The 22,370-nt window shown below is 42.9% G+C and overlaps 1 protein-coding gene across 4 annotated transcripts in view; it reads left to right on the forward strand.

Annotated features, from left to right (window-relative positions):
- Positions 1 to 22,370, forward strand: part of LOC126167666 (huntingtin-interacting protein 1) — a 537,667-nt gene that overhangs the window by 443,112 nt on the left and 72,185 nt on the right. For all 4 annotated transcript variants that reach the window (XR_007535451.1, XR_007535452.1, XR_007535453.1 and 1 more), the window contains exons 7-9: positions 4,613 to 4,746; positions 8,815 to 9,014; positions 16,770 to 16,908. Coding sequence is in view for 1 of the 4 variants with exons in the window: in XM_049920493.1 (XP_049776450.1) it covers positions 4,613 to 4,746; positions 8,815 to 9,014; positions 16,770 to 16,908 (473 nt within the window). In the remaining 3 variants the exon portion in view is untranslated. The remainder of the gene's footprint in view (positions 1 to 4,612; positions 4,747 to 8,814; positions 9,015 to 16,769; positions 16,909 to 22,370) is intronic.

The following is a 22,370-nucleotide window of genomic DNA, read 5'->3' on the forward strand; positions in this document are numbered from 1 at the left end:
TTGTTGAGGATCAGGTGCCTGGTGCATCGCTACAGACTCACAGGGCAGTGGATGTCTCCAGAGCCTCGGCATTCTCATTGGGTCAAGCTGCACTTGAACTCGGTTCCAGACATCTACCTGTCATTGTCGTCAGTTGCCGACATGGCATGTAGATGGAAGACCCAAAAGTGATGTGAAGAACAGCCTGAGAGAGGTTCCCAGCATAGGTATTACTTGTACTTCCCAGGAGTAGCAGCACATGTGACTTGCTCCCAAGTTGCGCAGCTCACAGATGGACAAATCGGTTCTTCAGTCACAGGAGATTGGCCTGGTGCCCATTTTCAGTCCGTCACCATTGTGACTGGCAGGAGTACAGCTCATAGAATCGAAGTTCCCTCCACAGCTGGATGGTTGTGGACTCGTAGCAATGGACTCCCAAGGTGACAGCGACTGTAGACACTTCTTTGTATTCATCAGAGCATCCTGCAACTAGTAGAGTTGATGTTCCATCAGTATCCATGATGCGAATAGAATGGCCTAACTCTGAGAGTAAATAGAAGCAAGGCACGGGGTTTATGGCAGTTGGTGACGTGATTCCCCCCAATAAAGGTGACCAAATGTGCTCCTTTTTTTTTTCTTTTTGATCATGTCAGCACTCTTGGCTGGCCTAATGTTTATATCATTATTTTAAGCAAAGCTTGGAATCTGAAAGGTGTTCTTGTGTGATCCCTTGTTACAGAAGAGTGTTGTCTGCTGTGTCCTGTTGTCTAAGTGTTGAATTAGTGTTTCCTGCCAGCCTCTGTTATACCCTATGAGGGGAAAAAGCCCCTCTCTGTCTTTACTTTGGCACTCCCACTGCTGACATTGGTTGCACTATCGTTGCATACATGGCGGATGTGTTCCAGTTAGCGTCATCCCTGCTGGTTCTAACAAAATTTTATTCCTACACTTAATTATCGTTCTGCTGTGTAACAAGATAGATGACGAGCTGACCAAAATCAGCTCAAAAATTGCAAAATCTTCTATGTTTCTGTCAGTTGTAGATTTGGACACTTAACTAGAATATAGCTTCAGTTTCTAAGAAGAGCTTTTCAGAATAGGTCTCCCCCTGTGGGTCCGGGGGTTAGAATAGGCCCAAGGTATTCCTGCCTGTCGTTTGAGGCGACTAAAAGGAGTTTCATATGTTTCGGCCTTTATGTGATGGTCCCCTGTAGGGTTTGACCTCCATTCTTCAAAATTTTCCCGCAGAGCGAGCCAATTGGGGAAGGGCGCCTTACTGGGTGCATTGTGTCCATCGTGCATTGAGGTCTTTAGCCCACTTTCTCGTTGTCGCATTGCAGTCCTGCCCATTCTCCAGCTCTTGGGGGAGGACACCTTCCTGGGTGCGTTTTCCACCATGCACTATGCAGTGTCGATTTGTGTGTTGACGATTACCATGTACTTCTTTGCACCTGATATCCAGCACGGTAGCCAGTCCATTGTGGTGGGGCCACCATGTACCCTGTTGGTTGTAGCCTCCTGACCACACAGGGATCGCTCTGCTGATGCCTGCGCTGTTAACTCCCCACATATGCCAAGGGGTTGATGCCCATCCCCCTGGGCCATCGGGATTCCCGGTAATGGCTATCCGGCCAAGTGGTCTTTTCTGTGGCTGGGTGGCGCCTATGGCGAGGGCACCTGGTTGGAGTGAGTGGCATCAGGGCGGATGACACACAATGAAGTGTAGTCTATCATCTCTTGCTGGTAGTGAAACACCAGCAGTCTCTAAGCGATCACAAGCTCAGTTCCACGCACAGAAGTATGATCCTAAATCGTTCCCCTCCCTGGCCACACCATGGGAGGAACGCCAGGCTAAGGATGGCAGCAGATCTTATTCGCCCCGGTACCTTGTATGTTAGAGAGCTGATGGGGAATCTTTCATGACGATGAAGCCTCAGTTTTTTGTTGAAGATTTAGAGGACAAGTTTGGGGAGGTGGAGGGCTTGTCCAAAATGAGATCTGGGTCAGTCTTGATCAAAACAGCATCCTCTGCCCAGTCACGGGAGTTACTCACTTTGACAAGCTGGGGGATGATTCTGTAACCATCATGCCCCATAAGAGCTTAAATATGGTCCAGGGTATCGTATTTCACAAAGTCCTTCTTTTGCAGTCCGACGATGAGCTGCGCGCCAATTTAGAGTGGGGAGGTGTACATTTCGTCCGGCGTATACACCGGGGTTTGAAGGATAAGTCAGGTTGCCACCAGTGCCTTCATCTTGGCGTCTGAGGATGATACATTGCCCGAGAAAGTCAAGGTGATAGTCTAGCTGTGTGATGTAAAGCCCTATATCCCTCCCCCGATGCGGTGCTTTAAGTGCTGGAAGTTCGGCCATATGTCTTCCCGCTGTACTTCCAGCATCACATGCCGCGATTGTGGACGTCCATCACATCCCAATACTCCATGTGCCCCATTTCCCATCTGTGTTAACTTCGGAGAGCACCATTCGCCTTGCTCACCTGACTGTAGGATTCTCCAGAAAGAAACGAAAATCATGGAGTATAAGACCCTGGACAGACTGACGTACACTGAGGCTAAGAGAAAATTCGAATGCCTGCATCCCGTGTATATGACATCGTCTTAAGCTGCGGCTACAACAGTTCTGGCATTGTGAGCTCTGCCATCCCAGGTCACTTCTCAGAGCTGGAAGACTACACCTGCCCCTTGATGGTGGGGGAATTTCCCTCCCTGTTGCTCCTGCACCACCTACTGTGGGAACATCATCTCCCAACCATCGGGGATGTCCGTCCCCACTTCTAAGCCGGAGAAGCACAAGTCTTGTTCGACTTCTCTCACTAGGAAGGGGTCCCTTGGGTCACTCCCTTCCCAGGTTTCTTGTAGTGGGAAAGATGACACCTGAAAGTGGCTGAAGAGCCCAAAAGCAGCTGGTCGTAGGGCTTCACACTCATCCTCAGTCCCGAAGACTGAGCCAGCGAAGTCCTCCCAGCCAGGGAAAACCAAGGACCAGCGAGAGAAATCCAAAAAGAAAACCTCTAAGACCAAGGAGATTGCGGTGGCACCCACACCACCACTGCCTACAAGCTCTGCGGCTGAGGATGGGGTGGAGATTTTGGCATCCACTGAGGACTTAGAGCTCGCCAGACCCTCAGACACAATGGATATAGACTGCTCAGGCAATAAATTGGTGGTAGCAGGTGACTCTGAGGCGTAAACTGCCTCATTGAATGTTCCATGCCTTCCCAGTCTCACGACATCATCCTCCAGTGGAATTGCAGCGGTTTTTTCCACTGCCTGGCTGAGCTACGGCAACTGTTAAGCTTTACACCTGCTATCTGCATTGCCCTACAGGAAACCTGGTTCCCAGCAATGCAGACCCCTCCCTCCATGGCTATAAGGGATATTACAAGAACCATACGACTATAATAAAGTGTCAGGTGGAGTTTGCGTTTATGCCCTAAACTCGGTCTGTAGTGAACATGTGCCCCTTCAGACCCCTTCTGAAGCTGAAGCTGTGGCTGTCAGAATAAGGACAACACAGGAAATAACTGTCTGCAATGTATATCTTCCTCCAGATGGTGCAGTACCCATGAGTGTATTAGCTGCACTGGTTGGTCAACTCCCTAAACCCTTCCTACTTCTGGGAGATTTTAACGCCCATAACACCTTTGTGGGGTGGTACCATGCTTACTGGCTGAGGCAGAGATGTCGAAACTTTAATGTCGCAATTCAACCTCTGTCTCTTCAATACTGGGGCCGCCACATATTTCAGTGTGGCTCATGGTAGTTACTCGGCCATTGATTTATCAATTTGCAGCCTAGGATTTCTCCCATCTATCGACTGGAGAGCACATGACGACCTGTATGATAGTGGCCACTGCCCCATCTTCCTGTCACTGCCCCATCTTCCTGTCACTGCCCCAGCATCAGGCACACGGACGCCTGCCCAGATGGGCTTTGAACAAGACAGACTGGGAAACTTTCACCTCTGTTGTTGCCACTGAATCTCACCCACACGGTAACATTGATGTGATGGTTGAGCAAGTGACTAGCACAATTGTTTCTGTGGCAGAAAACGTGATCTCTCGCTCTTTAGAGTTTGTAGAATGCCTGGTTGTGGCTCCAGGTGATTTTTTAAATGAAGAAATTAGTTTATTCTAGACATTACATCCACTAATGAGGTATAGAATTAGTGAGGATATTCAACATAGAAGGTTACTATGTTCAGAATACCGAAGTATATAGTAAAAACAAAGATGATGAGACTTACCAAACAAAAGCGCTGGCAGGTCGATAGACACACAAACAAACACAAACATACACACAAAATTCTAGCTTTCGCAACCAACGGCTGCTTCGTCAGGAAAGAGGGAAGGAGAGGGAAAGACGAAAGGATGTGGGTTTTAAGGGAGAGGGTAAGGAGTCATTCCAGTAGTATATTTTTTTATATTCTTCTGAAAGTATATAGTAAGGGTTATATCTGGTGTTAATTCTAAAACATCCTGCAGAGACCTCTTCAAATAAGTTTTAGACCTATGCTTCAAAATATATTTATCTGACTTATACGCCAAATCTCACTGCAGCTTTTACAAGCTCATTGGTTTTATATATTTCACTAAACCATGTACAATTTTTTAGGCTTACCACCGGATACACTGGGTGGCCACAGAGAGAGGTTTCTTAAACAATTTAAAGACCTGAGACAGTTCTACCTTACTGCAAATACAATGCAATACTTCCAGTCCCTTATACAAATTCCGTTGTTGCCAGAGGTGAGTAAAAATGATTAAAGGAATAAGTTGCAATATTAATGTACATTTATGTGTAAGACAGATACTGTTTACCATCATAGTCAGTATTCCACTTAGCTTTAGTATTGAATTTCTTTTCATAATTCCTGTTTGACTTTCTCATTACTTTCTATGCCCATGTATTTTTTATATCCTTCTGAAAACTATTTTGTATGTGCTTCAGGTTTCTCTTTTTCAGGTTTTCACTGATTGTGTTTTATTTCACTTCTTTGCTTTGTTGTGTTGTACTCTCAACAGTAATATAGCAACCTTCCAAAATCTTGACATAATATTTTCACTACATACCTCTTGACGATCTGCTTATCATCTTCCCTCTGTTGGCCCTCTTTTGTCATCTTTCTTACAACATAAGGGTATGTTAACTTCCAGTTTTGATGTTCAGACAGATTGTTTTCAAGTTATTTTATCACTAACTTGATTTTATGCAGATTGGCATCTCCACTAAATTTAAGGTACTGCTGTGCTTCCTGACTGCAACAAGGATGACAGTGTCAGTTTCCACATTTGTTTCAGATGTGAATAACTCACTCTTCCCCCCCCCCCCCCCCCCCCCGCCCCCACCTCCCCCCTCCAATTCATTGCCCATTAAATGTAAGATGACAAGCTATCAGCTAATGTTCGTTTGGTTCCAACTTTTGTCATAACCATTTTTTTTAATTGGTTGGTTGGTTTGTGTGTGTGTGTGTGTGGGGGGGGGGGGGGGGGTCTATACATTAACATGGAAAAAGTTAAAGTTTTTACTTTTTACTGTTGCAAAACAGGCATGTGTGTGTACCCTTATATCATCACTAGTTAACCAAAGAACTGCTTGCTTCCTGAAATTCATCATCACTCAGTAGGTCTGGTGCTCCCGTGTCCTTTTGTGTATTATGTGACTGAACTGTTTGAAAGCTTGGGGGTGTCAGTATGATTGGATAAATAAAGTTGTGCCCTGAAAGCTGAATGTTTGCTAGTAGCTGCTGAGATAGTTTTTAATTCATTTCTTGTTTCACTTGTTGTGGAGAAATATATCCCCACCTTTATGAACTTTTCACTCGAAATCAGTAACTACAGTATTTGTGGCACAATAGTGTTGCAGTCATTGTGTAACATACATGTGTTCATTGACTCTAAAAGGTGAGGTCTATTTGCTGGCAACGAGTTCGGAACATTTCTCTCACAAGTGGATTGTCTTCCCAATAGTTAAAACATAATTTTTAGAGAAGACTGATCTTTAACACTGTCATACATTCTTCCAGTGAATAGATCGTGAATTGTATTCTTTCCTTATGAGTGCATCTTTGTCAATGAATCAATATGCAAATTACCCAAGCTCTCTTTAAATCCACAGCTTGTGTATGTCCTTCCCTCCGTCTATCTCCTCCTCCGCCCCCTCTCTGCCCCTCTCCTCCTCTCCCCCCCTCTCTACCCATCTCCTCCTTCCCCTTGCTCCCCCTGTCTGTCTCCATATTATCACCCCTCCTCAATACAAGGTTGCTGGTTCGTACTCCCCACAGTATTTTTTTTTTTTTTTTTTTTTTTTCTGGATAGTAAGTAACATGCGTAAAAAAGATTGGTTGAAATTGGTCCACTGGTTTAGGAGTAGTATTTTATAAATTGTGTGGACTAGTGAGTTCTTAACAGCAAGAAATTTGCTACCGGCATTGGTGTCTCATATGTTTCATGTACATATTCTATTCAAAATTAAAATGTTGCCACTGCTTATTTCTAATTTCAACCAGCTTCTATCCCAAATATAATACATAATTTGGATACTAATCCCAAATACTTCTACAGTTCACTAATATTTAGTTTTTGAATTTTTCCCACAAGTTTCAAGGACACACATACCCCTCCAAAGCAGTTACAGGTGGCTTGGTCTTGGTTCTGCAGTGTTCTACATTTACTTGCTAATTGGTTTTACGAAGTGCTATTTCTAATCCAAGAAAAAAAGTTGACATGGACACAGCACATCATATGCTACCCAGGTATCTGTTTATTTTGTTTAACACTTGCACAACTGATTCAGAGAACCACAATAATTCTCCAACTGATAGCAAAACTCAAGAAATCGGTCTCCTCCTCCTCATTGCTGTTGCTGGCTTTCTTCTTCCTGTTGTTGTTGCTGCTGCTGTTCTCCCATCTCGTCACTATATCTCTCAAGCAAAAATATATTTTATTGCTTAATAATAGAAGGAAGAAATTGGAGGAATGATTAAGTTGCTTGAGAGATATAGTGATGAGATGGGAGAACAGCAGCAGCAACAAATCTGAAACATTTCTCTCCACATGTGGATTGTCTTTTATGTGTGTTTGAGGTTCGCCGATGACATTGTAATTCTGTCAGAGACAGCAAACGACTTGGAAGAGCAGTTGAACGGAATGGACAGTTTCATGAAAGGAGGATATAAGATGAACATCAACAAAAGCAAAACGAGGATAATGGAATGTAGTCGAATTAAGTCGGGTGATGCTGAGGGTATTAGATTAGGAAATGAGACACTTAAAGTAGTAAAGGAGTTTTGCTATTTGGGGAGCAAAATAACTGATGATGGTTGAAGTAGAGAGGATATAAAATGTAGACTGGCAATGGCAAGGAAAGCGTTTCTGAAGAAGAGAAATTTGTTAACATCAAGTATTGATTTAAGTGTCAGGAAGTCGTTTCTGAAAGTATTTGTATGGAGCGTAGCCATGTATGGAAGTGAAACATGGACGATAACTAGTTTCGACAAGAAGGAAATAGAAGCTTTCGAAATGTGGTGCTGCAGAAGAATGCTGAAGATTAGATGGGTAGATGACATAACTAAGGGGGAGGTATTGAATAGGATTGGGGAGAAGAGAAGTTTGTGGCACAACTTGACTAGAAGAAGGGATCGGTTGGTAGGACATATTCTGAGACATCAGGGGATCACCAATTTAATATTGGAGGGCAGCGCGGAGGGTAAAAATCGTAGAGGGAGACCAAGAGATGAATACACTAAATAGATTCAGAAGGATGTAGGTTGCAGTAGGTACTGGGAAATGAAGAAGCTTGCACAGGATAGAGTAGCATGGAGAGCTGCATCAAACCAATCACAGGACTGAAGACCACAACAACAACATGTGTATGTTTAAAATGCTCTATAGTTTTGTGTATAATGGCTATTGAAAATCTAGTGCCGTGAAGACTGTGATCATCTATTGTAGTTTCTGGAAAATTGAGTTTATTTGCCAGTGAAATTATGTCTGGTGAGTGTTTTGACCTGAACATTCAGAGTGGTTAAATGGCAAGTGTGAATACCATGTAGTGAAACTAAACCCCTTGTTGTGCTCTCTGTGTTATCCCACACTGACATTTTACTTCTAATTTGCTCTTTGGACATTGTCATTAGACTTGCGGTAATATGTACATAATAGGGCAACAAAAGTGACACTGTGTATTATTATCTGTAATATTACACTGCTTTGCATTGCTTTAGCATACTGAATATCATCTTTTTCAAACAATAAAAATGATCATACACTGGAACAATTGGCATGTCAATATGATGTCAGGTCGAAAGGTGTTAATTACAGCATTTTATTTTTAATATATACTTTAAAATTAGATCATGGGTCAAATGAATAAGAGCAACCAGTTGAGAAATCAAATGAATTGCTAGTACACAGGTGCTGCTCATCATGACAGTAGGAACACTGTTTGAAATTTAAACTGTGCTTTCAATTTTAAGCAAAGGTCTTTCCATGTACTGTAATAGTTTTATATTTGTTTTCTTATTGGTGCTGTGACAAAAATAATGTATCAGAATTACAATTTCATAATGTTGTAGAAATACAGCTACAACATAGTAAAAATGTGTAACAAAAGCATGTTTCATAGTAAAACCTAGATATAAGTTTAATGTAATACATTACAAACAAATGTACTAGTGAAAACCTTGTTATTAATTATTTATTAAATAAAACAGTAATATAAAATATGTGCATATTAGTTGAAAATAAGTATTACTTGAATTATTAATTAGTGTGGATAGCACCCAGCAGAAATTTATAAATTATGTTTGCGTGTAGAAACCACCGAACTTCTTAGTGGAAGCCGATCTTCGCAGTTATGTGACACCAGTCGTAGTGCTTCCACCAGAGGAGAGTACTCATGAAACAGAGTCTACTGATGGTACCCTGATTGATACTACTGATACGGGATCAACTGGAGAGTTATTGGATTTACATAGTCGAAATGGTTCCATATCGCCAGATGTACTAGCAGAAAGGTGACAATTATTGTCTTATAACTAGATGTGGTTTTACATATAGCTAATAATCATTTTGCTGTTATAGTTCCTTCAGATCTTTGGTAAAGTAATTTCTCTAGCTGGCTGGCCTGCAGTATGTAGGCTACTTACGAGTGATCCAGTGACCATTTGAATAATTGTTGTACTGTCAATGTGTTGTTTTGCTTTGTGAGTGAAAGTTATTTTTAGAAACACTCAAGTTTCATACCACAACTGCAATAGAAATGAATTTTACCAAATAAAGTTGTATAAATGGACTGAACATAGTGGAAAATCCAGAATGACATTGTTAATAGAAAAGATTGCTACTCACTATATAATAGAGGTGTTGCGTAGCAGAAGTAAGCATTCCTATCATGTGCTGTTGCTTGCAGTTGTGTGTATGTGAGTTGAATAGTTGAATGTGTGTGTGTGTGTGTGGGGGGGGGGGGGGGGGGGGAGGGGGGGCTTGTCTAATTCATAAGGCACTTTGGCCAAAAGCTTACTTGTCTTACAGTCTTTTTGTTATCTCTGACTCAAAAGCTCCACTACATGGTGAGTAGCAATCTATCCTTTTCATAATGTTGTCTTTTAACATACTAATATCTGAAGTTATCCCTTAGAATGTTTACCTGGAAATATGTTTTATCTTTATGTGCATTAAATGGTTTGAAATATCTCCATGACTTATGCAGATCCTCTATATGAAGACTTTTTCTCTAGCTCCACTTCCGCTACTGCTTATGTTGTTACGTCTCTGCTACTCCTTGTTTGGTTGCCTGAACTGGCTGCTGCTTCTATGATTTAACAGATAAAAATTGAATTACTGGCTCTTTATTTATTGTAGGCAGTTTGAATATGATGAAAACTTAGGCATCATTTTTCAGTATCTTCCAATTTTTGACTTGCATTCAATCTGAGACTGGCACAGGAAGGTGGTGTCACTTTTCTGCTCTAGGTTATTTCATCTATCAAAGGGGACAAGTTAAAGTGACACACCAGCAAAGCTATATTTTGCTCAGGTGAACAACAACAACAACAACAACAATAATAGTAATAGTAATAGTAATAATAATAATAATAATAACAATGAATGTATAACACCACTTTAAATTGTGAAACTAAATGGATTGTGTTATATCACAGCACAGGAAGATTTGTTAAGACAACAGAGCCACCAGATACAGCATAAATTGCTAGGTTAATGATTTATTTGCTGCTGTAGCTCAACTGCACTTGACATCCTTTCAGAACAATGTACTTGTCTGTGGTATTTTTCCTTCTCTGCTTTACATGACTATACAGTTAAGTCCTCCACTTTGTATATTAAAGGCTAACAGTGTTGTGGGAAAAGTTACACAGTGCCAAAGAATTTTATATTCATAAATATTGAAGTGCTAAGAACTTCGATGCAGATGTGTTCCTGAATGTGTTTTTATGTAATAATGATCCTTCTGCATGCAGTAAAATCCAATTACTAAGAACTTTGATAAAGTTTTTTACAAATAAACCTCTCTAGGAAATGTTGGATATGTGCACATGGGAAATCGCATAATATTCGTACTGTGTACCTAATTTTCATTTATGCAAAAAATAGTAATGGTATTCTTTTTTGATCCATTTTTCACTTCAGTAACAGATAAAGGTGTTCATATATTAAAAAAACATTAAATGGTATAAATAGTACAAAGGAAGGATGCCCTAATCTAAAAATTAGAACTGCCTTGCAAGAGTAAGATGTTTGAGATGGCTAAGGGACACTTTCTGGAGTTGCCTAGATGTACGACAGAATGTCCTCCTCTGATGTTATGGGTGGCAGTTCATTAGACAGGTAATGGGGTTCTTGTGCTGTGTTATCTTAGACTCACACATTATCTCAGCAATGAATTATTTAATTTTTAATGATAAATATGAGGTATTATTAATTTTAACAGCAATATATGTGTGTTATAAAAATTATCATTTACTATTACATCAATAGTTTCTTCACAAAGCCAGTCATTTAGTGTGAACAAAAGAAGCCATTAGTGTCAACAAAACCAAACCACGATATTGGCCACCCAGGGGACACTCAATTCTTTCATGAGTACATGCTTTGCTACCAAGGGGCCCTAGCCTTTGCATCAGTATTTCGTTTTCTGTGCTGCAAGCCTATACTTGCGCTATCTCTTTCCTCTCTGCCTTTCCACCGGATGGTCCTCCTGGTGCAGATCCCACTTGGATCTGTTACACGATTTAGGACCCTAGTTTTTCATCTCACTTCCAGTGCTTTGTACACCTTTCCATTAATAAATACATGGTCCCCATTGTTGGGTTCAACCTGCCACTATTTGACAAATTTTTCAGAACTGCACATCATGCACAGAAGGTCGCCCAGTATTTCACCTTTGTGCCTTTCCATCTTAGTGCCCTTTCTTTCCAATAGGGTAGTATGCCCAAAACCCAACACGGTAGCCATCCTGATGGGAGGGGGTCATTAAATACCTGTATGGTGATACTCCCCTGACCATGCAGGGATCACACTTTTGGTGCCTGAGCCAGAAACTCCCCATGTATGCCAAGGAGTATGTGCCTGTCATGACTGGGGCATGGGAACTCCGAGCAACAGAATACTGGCCAGGTAGTTATTACTGAGGAGAGACTCCATTTGGAGTAGGTGGCACTATGGATGGTGTGCATTTGAAGCAGATGAAGCTTTCTAGCCTCTGGTGACCATATGGTCCCATCAATATCTTCAGATGGAAAGAACTCAATCAGTGTAGAGAGATATGAAGCTAAAATGTTTCCGTCCCTGGGGATTCTTTTTTGGCCAAAAAGCCTTTATTCTTTGTAGAGAATGCAGAGGAAAAATTTGGGGAAGTTGAACCATCCCCAAAATGAAGAGTGGGGCAATTTTGATTTAAATGGCATCCACTGTCCAGTCTTGGGTGTTGTTAACTTGGTGACATTCCAGTAACTATCACTATAGTCTAAATATGGTTCAAGGCAACACTTTCCATCATGACCACCTCACTGTAGTCTAATGATGAACTACATGCCATCTTGGAGTGATGAGATGTATGCTTCATCCATCTTGTCCATAGCGGGCCATAGGGCAACAGAGCTGCGATCGGGGCTTCATCTTGGCATTTGAGGGCAATTATTGCCTTTAAAGGTCAAAATGATAGCACACTAATACCACTGTGATGTGAAACCTTATGTTACCCCCCCCCCCCCCCCCTACACACACACACACACACACACACACACACACACACACACACACACACACACACACACACGGTGCTTCAGGTGCATGAAATTCGGACATGTCTTCACATTGCAATGCTAGCCCAGTCTGTAAGGATTGTGTAGGACAGTTGCAGGTGAATGTTTCTTGTGTCCCTCTCCCCTTATATGTCAACTGTTGAGAGACCATTCTCCTTGTTCACCAGACTGCTCTCTCTCTCTCTCTCTCTCTCTCTCTCTCTCTCTCTCTCTCTCTCTGAGAGGGAGAGGGAGGGGGGTGGGCATAGGACTCTGGAGAGACCAACATACCAAGAAAAAGTGTAAGCGTCTTCACCTGCACGCGTGACAATGACGTGCTACAGCTGCTCAACCATGCCTGCGCCTTGATGGTTGGTGGCTCTCCTCCTGCTGCTCCCCCCACACACATTTTGGGAGCAATGCCTCCCTATCTACTGGGGATGTCATCTCCATTCCCCCAGCCAGACACGCATCACCCTCATCCGGCGTCTCCTACCGGGAAGGAATCCCTCAGGACACTGCCCCTCAAAGGTTCCTACCAATCTGCAACCATGTATCAGCCAATGGCTGAAAGAGGCATAGGTTGCTGCTTGTGCGGCTTCACAACCTTCTTCCCAGTCATCTAAACCCATTAAGGAGAAGAAAGATAAAAAGAGGTCTTTCAAGATGGAGGAGGTCCTGCTGGCCCTCACACAACTGCTTCACGCATGTTCCACTTCTGTGGCTGAGACAGCGATCCCGGCAGCCTGTGAGGCTCCAGATCGCACCACACCGTGTGTCTCAGAACCTGTGTATTGATACCATAACGTCTCAACAGGTGGTAGCAGGTGACCCTAGAGCTTAACCTGCCTCCTTGGTCTCTTCACGCCCTCACAATATATCCACAGCATGATGCTCCAGTGGAGTTGTAATGAGTTTTTCCACCCCCTGGCTGAGCTACAGTGTCTCTTAAACTCTACATTGCCCTTCAGGAAACTTAGTTTCCAGCAACATGGACTCCTGCCCTTTGTGGCTACTGTGGATATTTTAAGAATCATGCTAACTATGGTAGGATGTCGGGTGGAGTTTGAACATATATTCTGGACTCTGTATATAATGAACATTTGCCTCTTGATACAACTTTGGGGGCTGTGGCTGTTTGGGGGAGGGCATTTCAGGATTTTACCATCTGTAACGTGTCTCTCCCTCCAGATAGTGATGTACCTCAGAATGTATTGTCTGCATTGGTGGTGAGGACATCAAGAACTTACTGGCAGATCTCTACTTTTGTCTCTTGAATACTGCTGCCACACACACTTCAGTGTGGAACATGAAACTTACTTGACCATTGATCTTTCTGTTTGCAGCCATGGTCTTCTCCCACTCAGCCACTGGGGTGATGTGGTGGTGACCACTTCCCAATCTTGTCTGTCTGTCAGCATCACTCCCCTGGACACCCACCTATATGGGCTATCAAAAACACCAACTGGGATGCTGTAACCTCCTCTGTCGTTCTTACCTCTCTGCTAAATGGAGCTATTGACATGGCTGTCCAAGATGCAACAGCAGCCATTCTATCACTGGATGACTTAGTGATCCCCTATTATTCGGGATCCCCATTGGAAAGACAGTATCTTGGTGCCTCTCAGAAATTGCAAGGCCATTAGAGATCTCAGATGGGTGATAAAATCTTCTCGGGTAGCCGAGTCAATGCATTGTTCTCCGGCAACGTTTCAGCAAGTTTCTAACTTACCATCTTCAGGTGAAGTGTCGAGTTCATGTCACATCCAGAACTTTATAGCTGCTGGGCCACTGACTAATGGATAGGATGTCACAGGTGAGTGAACTGCAGCAGTACGTCCTTGTCCCAACAGCGTTGCAAGAACACAAGTCTGCTCAGCAAACTCACCTTCTTGATCCAGAGTTTTTGCTGCTGTAGTTCACACACTTGTAATGTCCTATCCGTAAGCCCATGGTCCACTGGCTATAAAGGTCCAGATGAGATATGAACCTGGCAGTTCGCCTGAAGATAGCAAGTAAGAAACTTGTTGAAACGTTTTCGGAGAATGACGCATTGACTCGGCTGTCAACCTGACAAGATTTTAGCATTGAGATTCGCCAAGAAATCCTGCATTCTCATATCTCAGATGGACTCTCCAGTGCCGTAAGTGGCATCAATCAGTGGGACACCTCTTTGCCTTTAAATGGCTCCATGACTGGGTCTGCCACCTAATAAAGTAACGGAAATGAGAATGCTGGGAGCATCACATTTCAACCATTACACAACATACACCTCCTTCACAGATTTGGGTGAAGATCAGACAACTCTACGTATACCAGTCCCCTGCAAGTGTACCTGGTATTTCCTTGAAATCTGCTGTTTTCACTAACACAGACACAGCCACCATACATTTTTCTCTTTATTATGCTCAAGCCTTTGCATCTGAGAACCTTCATCCTCCCTTTTGTGACAGCGTGTGGAGCTAATGCACTTACCTTTCATTACTTGCACCTGGAGCCCTTTAATGCTCCATTCAGTGAATGAGAATTCCTTACTGCCTTAGCCCTTTCGCAGTCGGGAGGACGACAGTTCAATCCCGCGTCCGGCAATCCTGATTTAGGTTTTCCGTGATTTCCCTAAATAGCACCAGGCAAATGCCGGGATGGTTCCTTTGAAAGGGCAAGGCCGACTTCCTTCCCTGTCTTTCCCTAATCCGATGAGACTGATGACCTCAGTGTCTGGTCTCATCCCCCACAACTACCCAACCCTTAGCCCTTTGGTCTGAAATAGCCACAGAGCCAGACTGCATTCTTAAATGCCTATCGGCAGATTGTCAGTGTCGTCTCCTTATCATCTTCAACCATGTCTGGAGCATCATCACACCAGTACTGAAACTGTGTAAGATCACCTTGTGATGAGCAGCTATCATCACCCAGTTAGTCTTACCAGTGTACTCTGTAAGTTGTCTGGTACACATGGTGAGCCGGCAGCTGTGTTGGTTCCTAGAATCACAGGGCCTTCTGGGTCTGTCCCAGGGCCATTTTCACTAAGGCTGTTCCACTACTACTAATTTGATTAGCATGGAGTCTGCCATCCGGACAGCTTTTGACCAATCTCGACACGTTATTGCAGTCTTCTTCTACCTATAAAAGGCTTTTGACATCACATGGCGACAATGCAGCCTTGCTACCTTACACGAGTGGGGTCTCTGGAGGCCAGCGTCCAATTTTTGTCCAGAACTTCCTGTCACACTGTACTTTGTGGATTCAAGTTGGTACTCGTCCCAGTACACCCCTGTCCAAGAGAATGAGGTCCTGCAGGGCTCTGTATTGAGTGTCCCTCTCTTTCTAGTGGCCATCAACTGTCTAGCAGCAGCTATGGGGTATCCAGTATCACCCTTCTTGTACGCCAATGATTTTTGCTTTGACTATTGCACCTCTAGTGTGGGTGCTGCTGAATGCTGACTGCAGGGCGCCATTCGGAAGGCGCAGTCATGGACTGCCAACCATGGCTTGCACTTTTCAGCTCCCAAGATTCACGTCATGCACCTCTGTTGACGTACTGTTCATCCACAACCAGAACTATGCTTTGATGCATATTTGTTGTGGATTCTCCATTTTCACCAGATTAAGCATAAGCTTCTCAATGCACTTAACTGCCCCAGTAACACGAGCTGGGGTCAGACTGCACTGTTCTTCTGCAGCTTTATAAAACCCTGATCCTGTCCCATCTTGATTATGGGAGTCTGACATATGGTTCAGCATCATGTTCAGCATTTGTCACTGGCTTCGATACCCCACTGTGGGATGTGACTTGCGGGTGTGAAGTCACCCTTCAATACATCGTATGTTCCTGTAATCCTCCTGGCCTCACCCTTCATTAGTCATTGCCCTTTTCACATTCCAGCACTGCACTGTCCTCTATTCCACCAGCACACCTACAGTCTTGTACTTCTCTCCTTTTCCGCTACCACCGCCCTCCGTCTGAGTCCCTGACTGCGCCTATCTGCCATGCCATATCTCTACCTCATCCCTGTACATTCCCACAAGCAGCACTTTACCATCCCCCACCCCACCCCCTACCCTGCTATTGCTCCCCCTCCTCACCCCAGCCTCCTCCTCTTCCCCACCACCCGGTTACCTCTCCCATCAAGTACTCCTGTTTACGGGCTGGCCTCAGCAGCCAGACTGTGGTCATGTGTGTGTGTGTGTAAGTTGCGCTTGCGCTTGTGTGTGTGTGTGTGTGTGTGTGTGTGTGTGTGTGTGTGATATGTCTATTTTCGATGAAGGCTTTGTTGCCCGAAAGCTCACTTTCTGACAGTCATTTTGTTGTGCTTATCTGTGACGCAGCATCTCTGCTATATGGTGATTAGCAACTATCCTTTTCTTAGTACTGTTACTGTCCATCATGGACTTCCCATTGTGTGATTGTGTACCATGTTAACATTTTATTTTGTATAACGTTCTTCAGTGGTTTGTCACAGTACAAGGAAAATGGAGATTGTTAGTGAAATCAACTTCTTGTTACAGGGACAATTTAATTGAACACCTACATATGGAAATAGCACGCCTTCGTCAAGAAATTCAGAGACTAACAGCAGAGCACAAAAGGATTGTGGAACAATTGAATGAGCGAATAATGGACTTGGAGACCCAACTAGCAACAAAGGTTTTTTGGACTGAATACTATAGAGAATAATAGCTTCATTAGAAGGGTTAACTTTGGTGGACTTGTGTGTAAAATTGAACTGAAGGCAATTGTCTTCAATTGATCATTTGCATAACCATTTCTATCAGACCCATTTTTGTGTAATGCATGCCTGCCCCGTTTTTGTATAATGCACACCCACCCCTTTTTTGTATAATGCATGTCTCCCCCATTTTGGTATAATTCATGTATATTGTATAAAATAAACTTTTCATTGTATTAGTGGCAGTGTACAATATAAATTACTGGATGTGTCTATCTTCACTGGATGAGTAGGCCACAGCACAGAGTAATCTTATGGAAGTATTTGATTTGCTACATTGTGTGTTGACTTGGAGGTAAAAATATGTACTGAGGTACCCGCTGTTTTGTTTTCAAAATTGCTCATTCACCCACTTTGGTCTGTGTGTTTGAGGCAATGTAGTCTAGCATTCTCTAAGAATCACTGCACTTGCTGTGACATTGAGATTGGTACGAACTGGAGACTCTGTCTCCCAGAGAGAATATAAGAAAAGCCAGTTACAGTTGAAAGTAGCAGATATGACAACATTCCGTTTTAACTGTATTGGCAGATAAAATAAAAGAAATTTGAATATTAAAAAAATGCAAACCATATGAATTGCAAAGAAGGTAAGTACTGGTGAATAGGAAAATGAGGGGGTTGTTTCTTCTCATCCCCTTGTCCATTGTCTTTGTTTTTAGTAGATGTACAGCACAGTGGTTCATTAAAGATTATTGACAGTTACATTTTTTACTTATTTATTTCTTTTGGTAGATATTTGCAACACCATGATGCAGCATGATAATAAATTTTCATATATCCTAGTTGCTGTGCGGGGTTCAGATATTATTCTTCAACTTGAGAGGTTCAGATTCTTTTGCTCAGCTGAGCACACGTTGAGCAGACATTGGTGTGGGACATGTTACTGAACACTAATTCTGGCAGTCATTGACTGTTTTGAATAATGATTTAATGTATTTGCAAACATCTTCTTGGAACTCATATGATGAAATGCCTCAATTAGATTTCCAGTTGTTTAATGTCGGGAGAAAATACATTACCCCATTGTAAATAATGTCTTCTACCATCTGTACTCTGCATTGTGGTAATTTCATATAAAATACCTCCAATCATTACCATGTCCCTATGTGAAATGTGATGTCCACATTTATAGATGGAGGGCGTCCTTGCCATTGTAGAGTTCCACGTCAATCACTTGTATCAACTGCTTCCCATTAGATCAGACAAGCTGAGAATATACCTCCTTATATGATAAGAATGGGTTTCGGATAAATTCTGGTAATTGTTTCCATAAATCATCGTAGACAACAAAGATATTGTTTGCACCTTTCACTGTTGTTATGGGGAACATTGTCCCTAATGTTTTCGCATCTGAACTAATATAAAATGCCTAAAACTCCATGTCAGTAGGATGTTATTCCTCAATGAAGAGGAACATGGGGTGAAAGATGATTTTTATCTGTTAGTGATGAAACATTGTTGATTGTCAACGGTTCTCATGCTTCAGTGACCTTGTAAGTTTCTGCAGTGAGCCACACAAAGAAGGGGTCACAAACCCAGTGAACACACTTAGGGAACCTCAGTGATACTGTTGCACCAAGGTGTTACACCACAGAGAGAAATTTCATTATGGCAGTGGAGCAGGAGGTTAGTATTTAGTATTGTGTGACTGTTGAATTAAGACATGGATATCAGAATCCATACATATTTCTTTGCAGTACTGAGAGTAAAATTAGCATACATTTCTTCAGTCAGACATAATATATGTAGTTCATTTGGAATAAATTTTCGTGTAGCGGTGGCTGGTTCCAGTTTGTTTTATTTGTGGTGGGAAATCATGGTTCTGACATTCCAAGCCGATCTTCAGGCTCTTGTTAATTCATTTTGACTTTTCAGCTGAGTAACCGTCTTCCATTGGGTGATATGCTGTTTCCTTGATAAACAGTGACCTGCATTAGTTTTGATATGTTATAAGATTATAAAAATATACAAATTGGAAGCATTAAAAGTAAAAGTGTGTAGTATGGTTGAGGCATTGCTTGGCACATAAACAAAACTGCTGAGCTTTTTGATAAACCAGTATTCACAGGCAATAGAAATGCACATGTTGTACTGGCTGATTACATTGTGCCAGAAATACAGACCAACTGGTGTGAGGAACTGAGTTAAGTGGAGTAAGCAAGGGCAGAAAGGACAGGGTCAAGGGGGGGGGGGGGGGGGGGTGAGAGGCAGCAAGTATGTGAAATGGGAATGTGGCACCAGTGAGCTTGCTCTGGCACCGGTAGGGAGAGTTGTGTATTGGACACTGTGACTTAACAGGAGTAGAACAAAGGAAGAAGGTAAACTAAACTGTGAGAGGTAGTTGGGTGTGAGTGCAGTTATGGTCATGGTGGTAGGGGTGGAAGTTGGTTTGGGACAGAGGGTGGTGATTTAGGCCAGGGAGATTATAGGAATAAAGAATGTCTTGAAGGATAATTTCTATCTATGTATTTCTGAGAATCTGTTGTTGGTGGGAAAGGATCCAGATGGCTTGGACTGTGAAGCAACCATCGGAACTGAGTATGTTGTGCTCAGCAGAATGTTCCGCCACTGGACAGTTAACTCAGCCCATGACAACATCAGTTACAACAGAACTTGTCTACGATACGGCTCCTTTCACAGATGACCCTGCCCCTGGATAGACTGTAACTGTGAAGGGATTGGAGTAGGGTGTGCTTGATGCTTGCATTGGATAGGTCTTGCATATGGATCTACTGCAGGGGTATGATCCGTGTGGTAAGGGGTCGGAAGTATACAGGGTGTTAAAAAAAGGTACGGCCAAACTTTCAGGAAACATTCCTCACACACAAATAAAGAAAAGATGTTATGTGGACATGTGTCCAGAAATGCTTAATTTCCATGTTAGAGCTCATTTTAGCTTCGTCAGTATGTACTGTACTTCCTTGATTCACTGCCAGTTGGCCCAATTGAAGGAAGGTAATGTTGACTTCGGTGCTTGTGTTGACATGCGACTCATTGCTCTACAGTTCTAGCATCAAGCACATCAGTATGTAGCATCAACAGGTTAGTGTTCATCGCGAACGTGGTTTTGCAGTCAGTGCAATGTTTATCAATGCGGAGTTGGCAGATGCCCATTTGATGGGGAAATAGCAGTGGTGCGGTATGTCTATATCGAGACAGATTTCCAGAACGAAGGTGTCCCGACAGGAAGATGTTCGAAGAAATTGATCGGCGTCTTAGGGAGCACGGAACATTCCAGCCTATGACTCGCAACTGGGGAAGACCTAGAACGACAAGGACACCTGCAATGGACGAGGGAATTCTTCGTGCAGTGGACGATAACCCTAATGTCAGCGTCAGAGAAGTTGCTGCTGTACAAGGTAACGTTGACCACGTCACTGTATGGAGAGTGCTACAGGAGAACCAGTTGTTTCCGTACCATGTACAGCGTGTGCAGGCACTATCAGCAGCTGATTGGCCTCCACGGGTACACTTCTGCGAATGGTTCATCCAACAATGTGTCAATCCTCATTTCAGTGCAAATGTTCTCTTTACAGATGAGGCTTCATTCCAACGTGTTCAAATTGCAAACTTTCACAATCAACATGTGTGGGCTGATGAGAATCCGCACGCAATTGTGCAATCACGTCATCAACACAGATTTTCTGTGAACGTTTGGGCAGGCATTGTTGGTGATGTCTTGATTGGGCCCCATGTTCTTCCACCTACGCTCAATGGAGCACATTATCATGATTTCATACGGGATACTCTACCTGTGCTGCTACTAGAACATGTGCCTTTACAAGTACGACACAACATGTGGTTCATGCACGATGGAGCTCCTGCACATTTCAGTCGAAGTGTTCGTACGCTTCTCAACAACAGATTCGGTGACCGATGGATTGGTAGAGGCGGGCCAATTCCATGGCCTCCACGCTCTCCTGACCTCAACCCTCTTGACTTTCATTTATGGGGCCATTTGAAAGCTCTTGTCTACGCAACCCCGGTACGAAATGTAGACTCTGTTCGTGCTTCTCCAGGGCTGCATCAGCGCATCAGGGATTCCATGCGACGGAGGGTGGATGCATGTATTGTCGCTAACGGAGGACATTTTGAACATTTCCTATAACAAAGTGTTTGAAGTCACGCTGGTACGTTCTGTTGCTGTGTGTTTCCATTCCACGATTAAAGTGATTTGAAGAGAAGTAATAAAATGAGCTCTAACATGGAAAGTAAGCGTTTCTGGACACATATCCACATAACATATTTTATTTCTTTGCGTGTGAGGAATGTTTCCTGAAAGTTTGGCTGTACCTTTTTGTACCACCCTGTATATATTGCATAAGAATGGAATACCACATTGAGAGGTGCTTGAATACAAGTGTGACATTGAAAATGAATCTTTGGATAGGACTGAAATTTATGTAGAATTGATAATGCTGTTAGATAGGATGCCAACTGTTTTGGGTTTGTGTCTTATGTTTTGAGGGATGTTGGGAAGGAGTTTGGGCTAGGTGGATATGCGGGAAGTCAGCAAGGCAGGGTCCAAGTCCTACTTGGGTTTGATGAGGCAGTTCACTTGAGGCACGATAGGTATTGTTTGCAACTGATATTCCAAAATGGATGTTGGATGTCAGTAAATTGGAAATGTTTAGGGGTGGTGCCAAGACTGCTGCTCAAAATTTTTATGGCAGTGATTTCAGTTTGGCAGATGGGGTGTAGGTAGTTAAGGTTGCTTGGTAAAAGAATTTTCTGAAGGGCGCAGAGGTGATGTGGAGCTTGTTTCATGATTTGTTTGTCCAGTGTTAGATTAGTGATGGATAGGGACAGGCAGACGCTGAAGATTTGAAGGTTGTCGTGAAAGGAGTGGTGGTATTCAGAAAAAGTAATTTTTGTGGCTGGCATGTTTGAAAGCAGGGAGGGGAGGAGGAGGAGATTGTATGGGTCAGGTGGCATTTATACAACAGGATGTGGGACTACAGGTAGGAAAACTTTTCTGGACTAACATAGATTGATCGAACAGGCACCGCCTGAGAATGAAATGTTGCTGTAAGTAGGGAAAAGGGTTGTAAATGAGTGAAAAGCATGGGTAAACAATTTTGGAAATACTGGAAGTAAAATTGCCTGGTGTACACTGAGGTGACATGCAAATATACAAATGTTGGTAGTTTCATGTACACAAGGTATGAATTGGTGGAGGTGTCATTTGTTATCAGGTGATTCATGTGAAATGGTTTCCCATGTGATTATGACCACATGATGGGAGTTAAGACTTTGTAGCGGAATAGTAATTGGAGGTGGTTGCATGGGACATACCATTTTGGAATTTATTAAGGAATTCAGTATTTCAAGATCAACAGTGTCAAGAATGTGCCAAGAATACAAAAGTTCATCTCACCAC

This window comes from Schistocerca cancellata, chromosome 1 (genome assembly GCF_023864275.1).
Source record: "Schistocerca cancellata isolate TAMUIC-IGC-003103 chromosome 1, iqSchCanc2.1, whole genome shotgun sequence".
Taxonomy (NCBI): domain Eukaryota; kingdom Metazoa; phylum Arthropoda; class Insecta; order Orthoptera; family Acrididae; genus Schistocerca; species Schistocerca cancellata.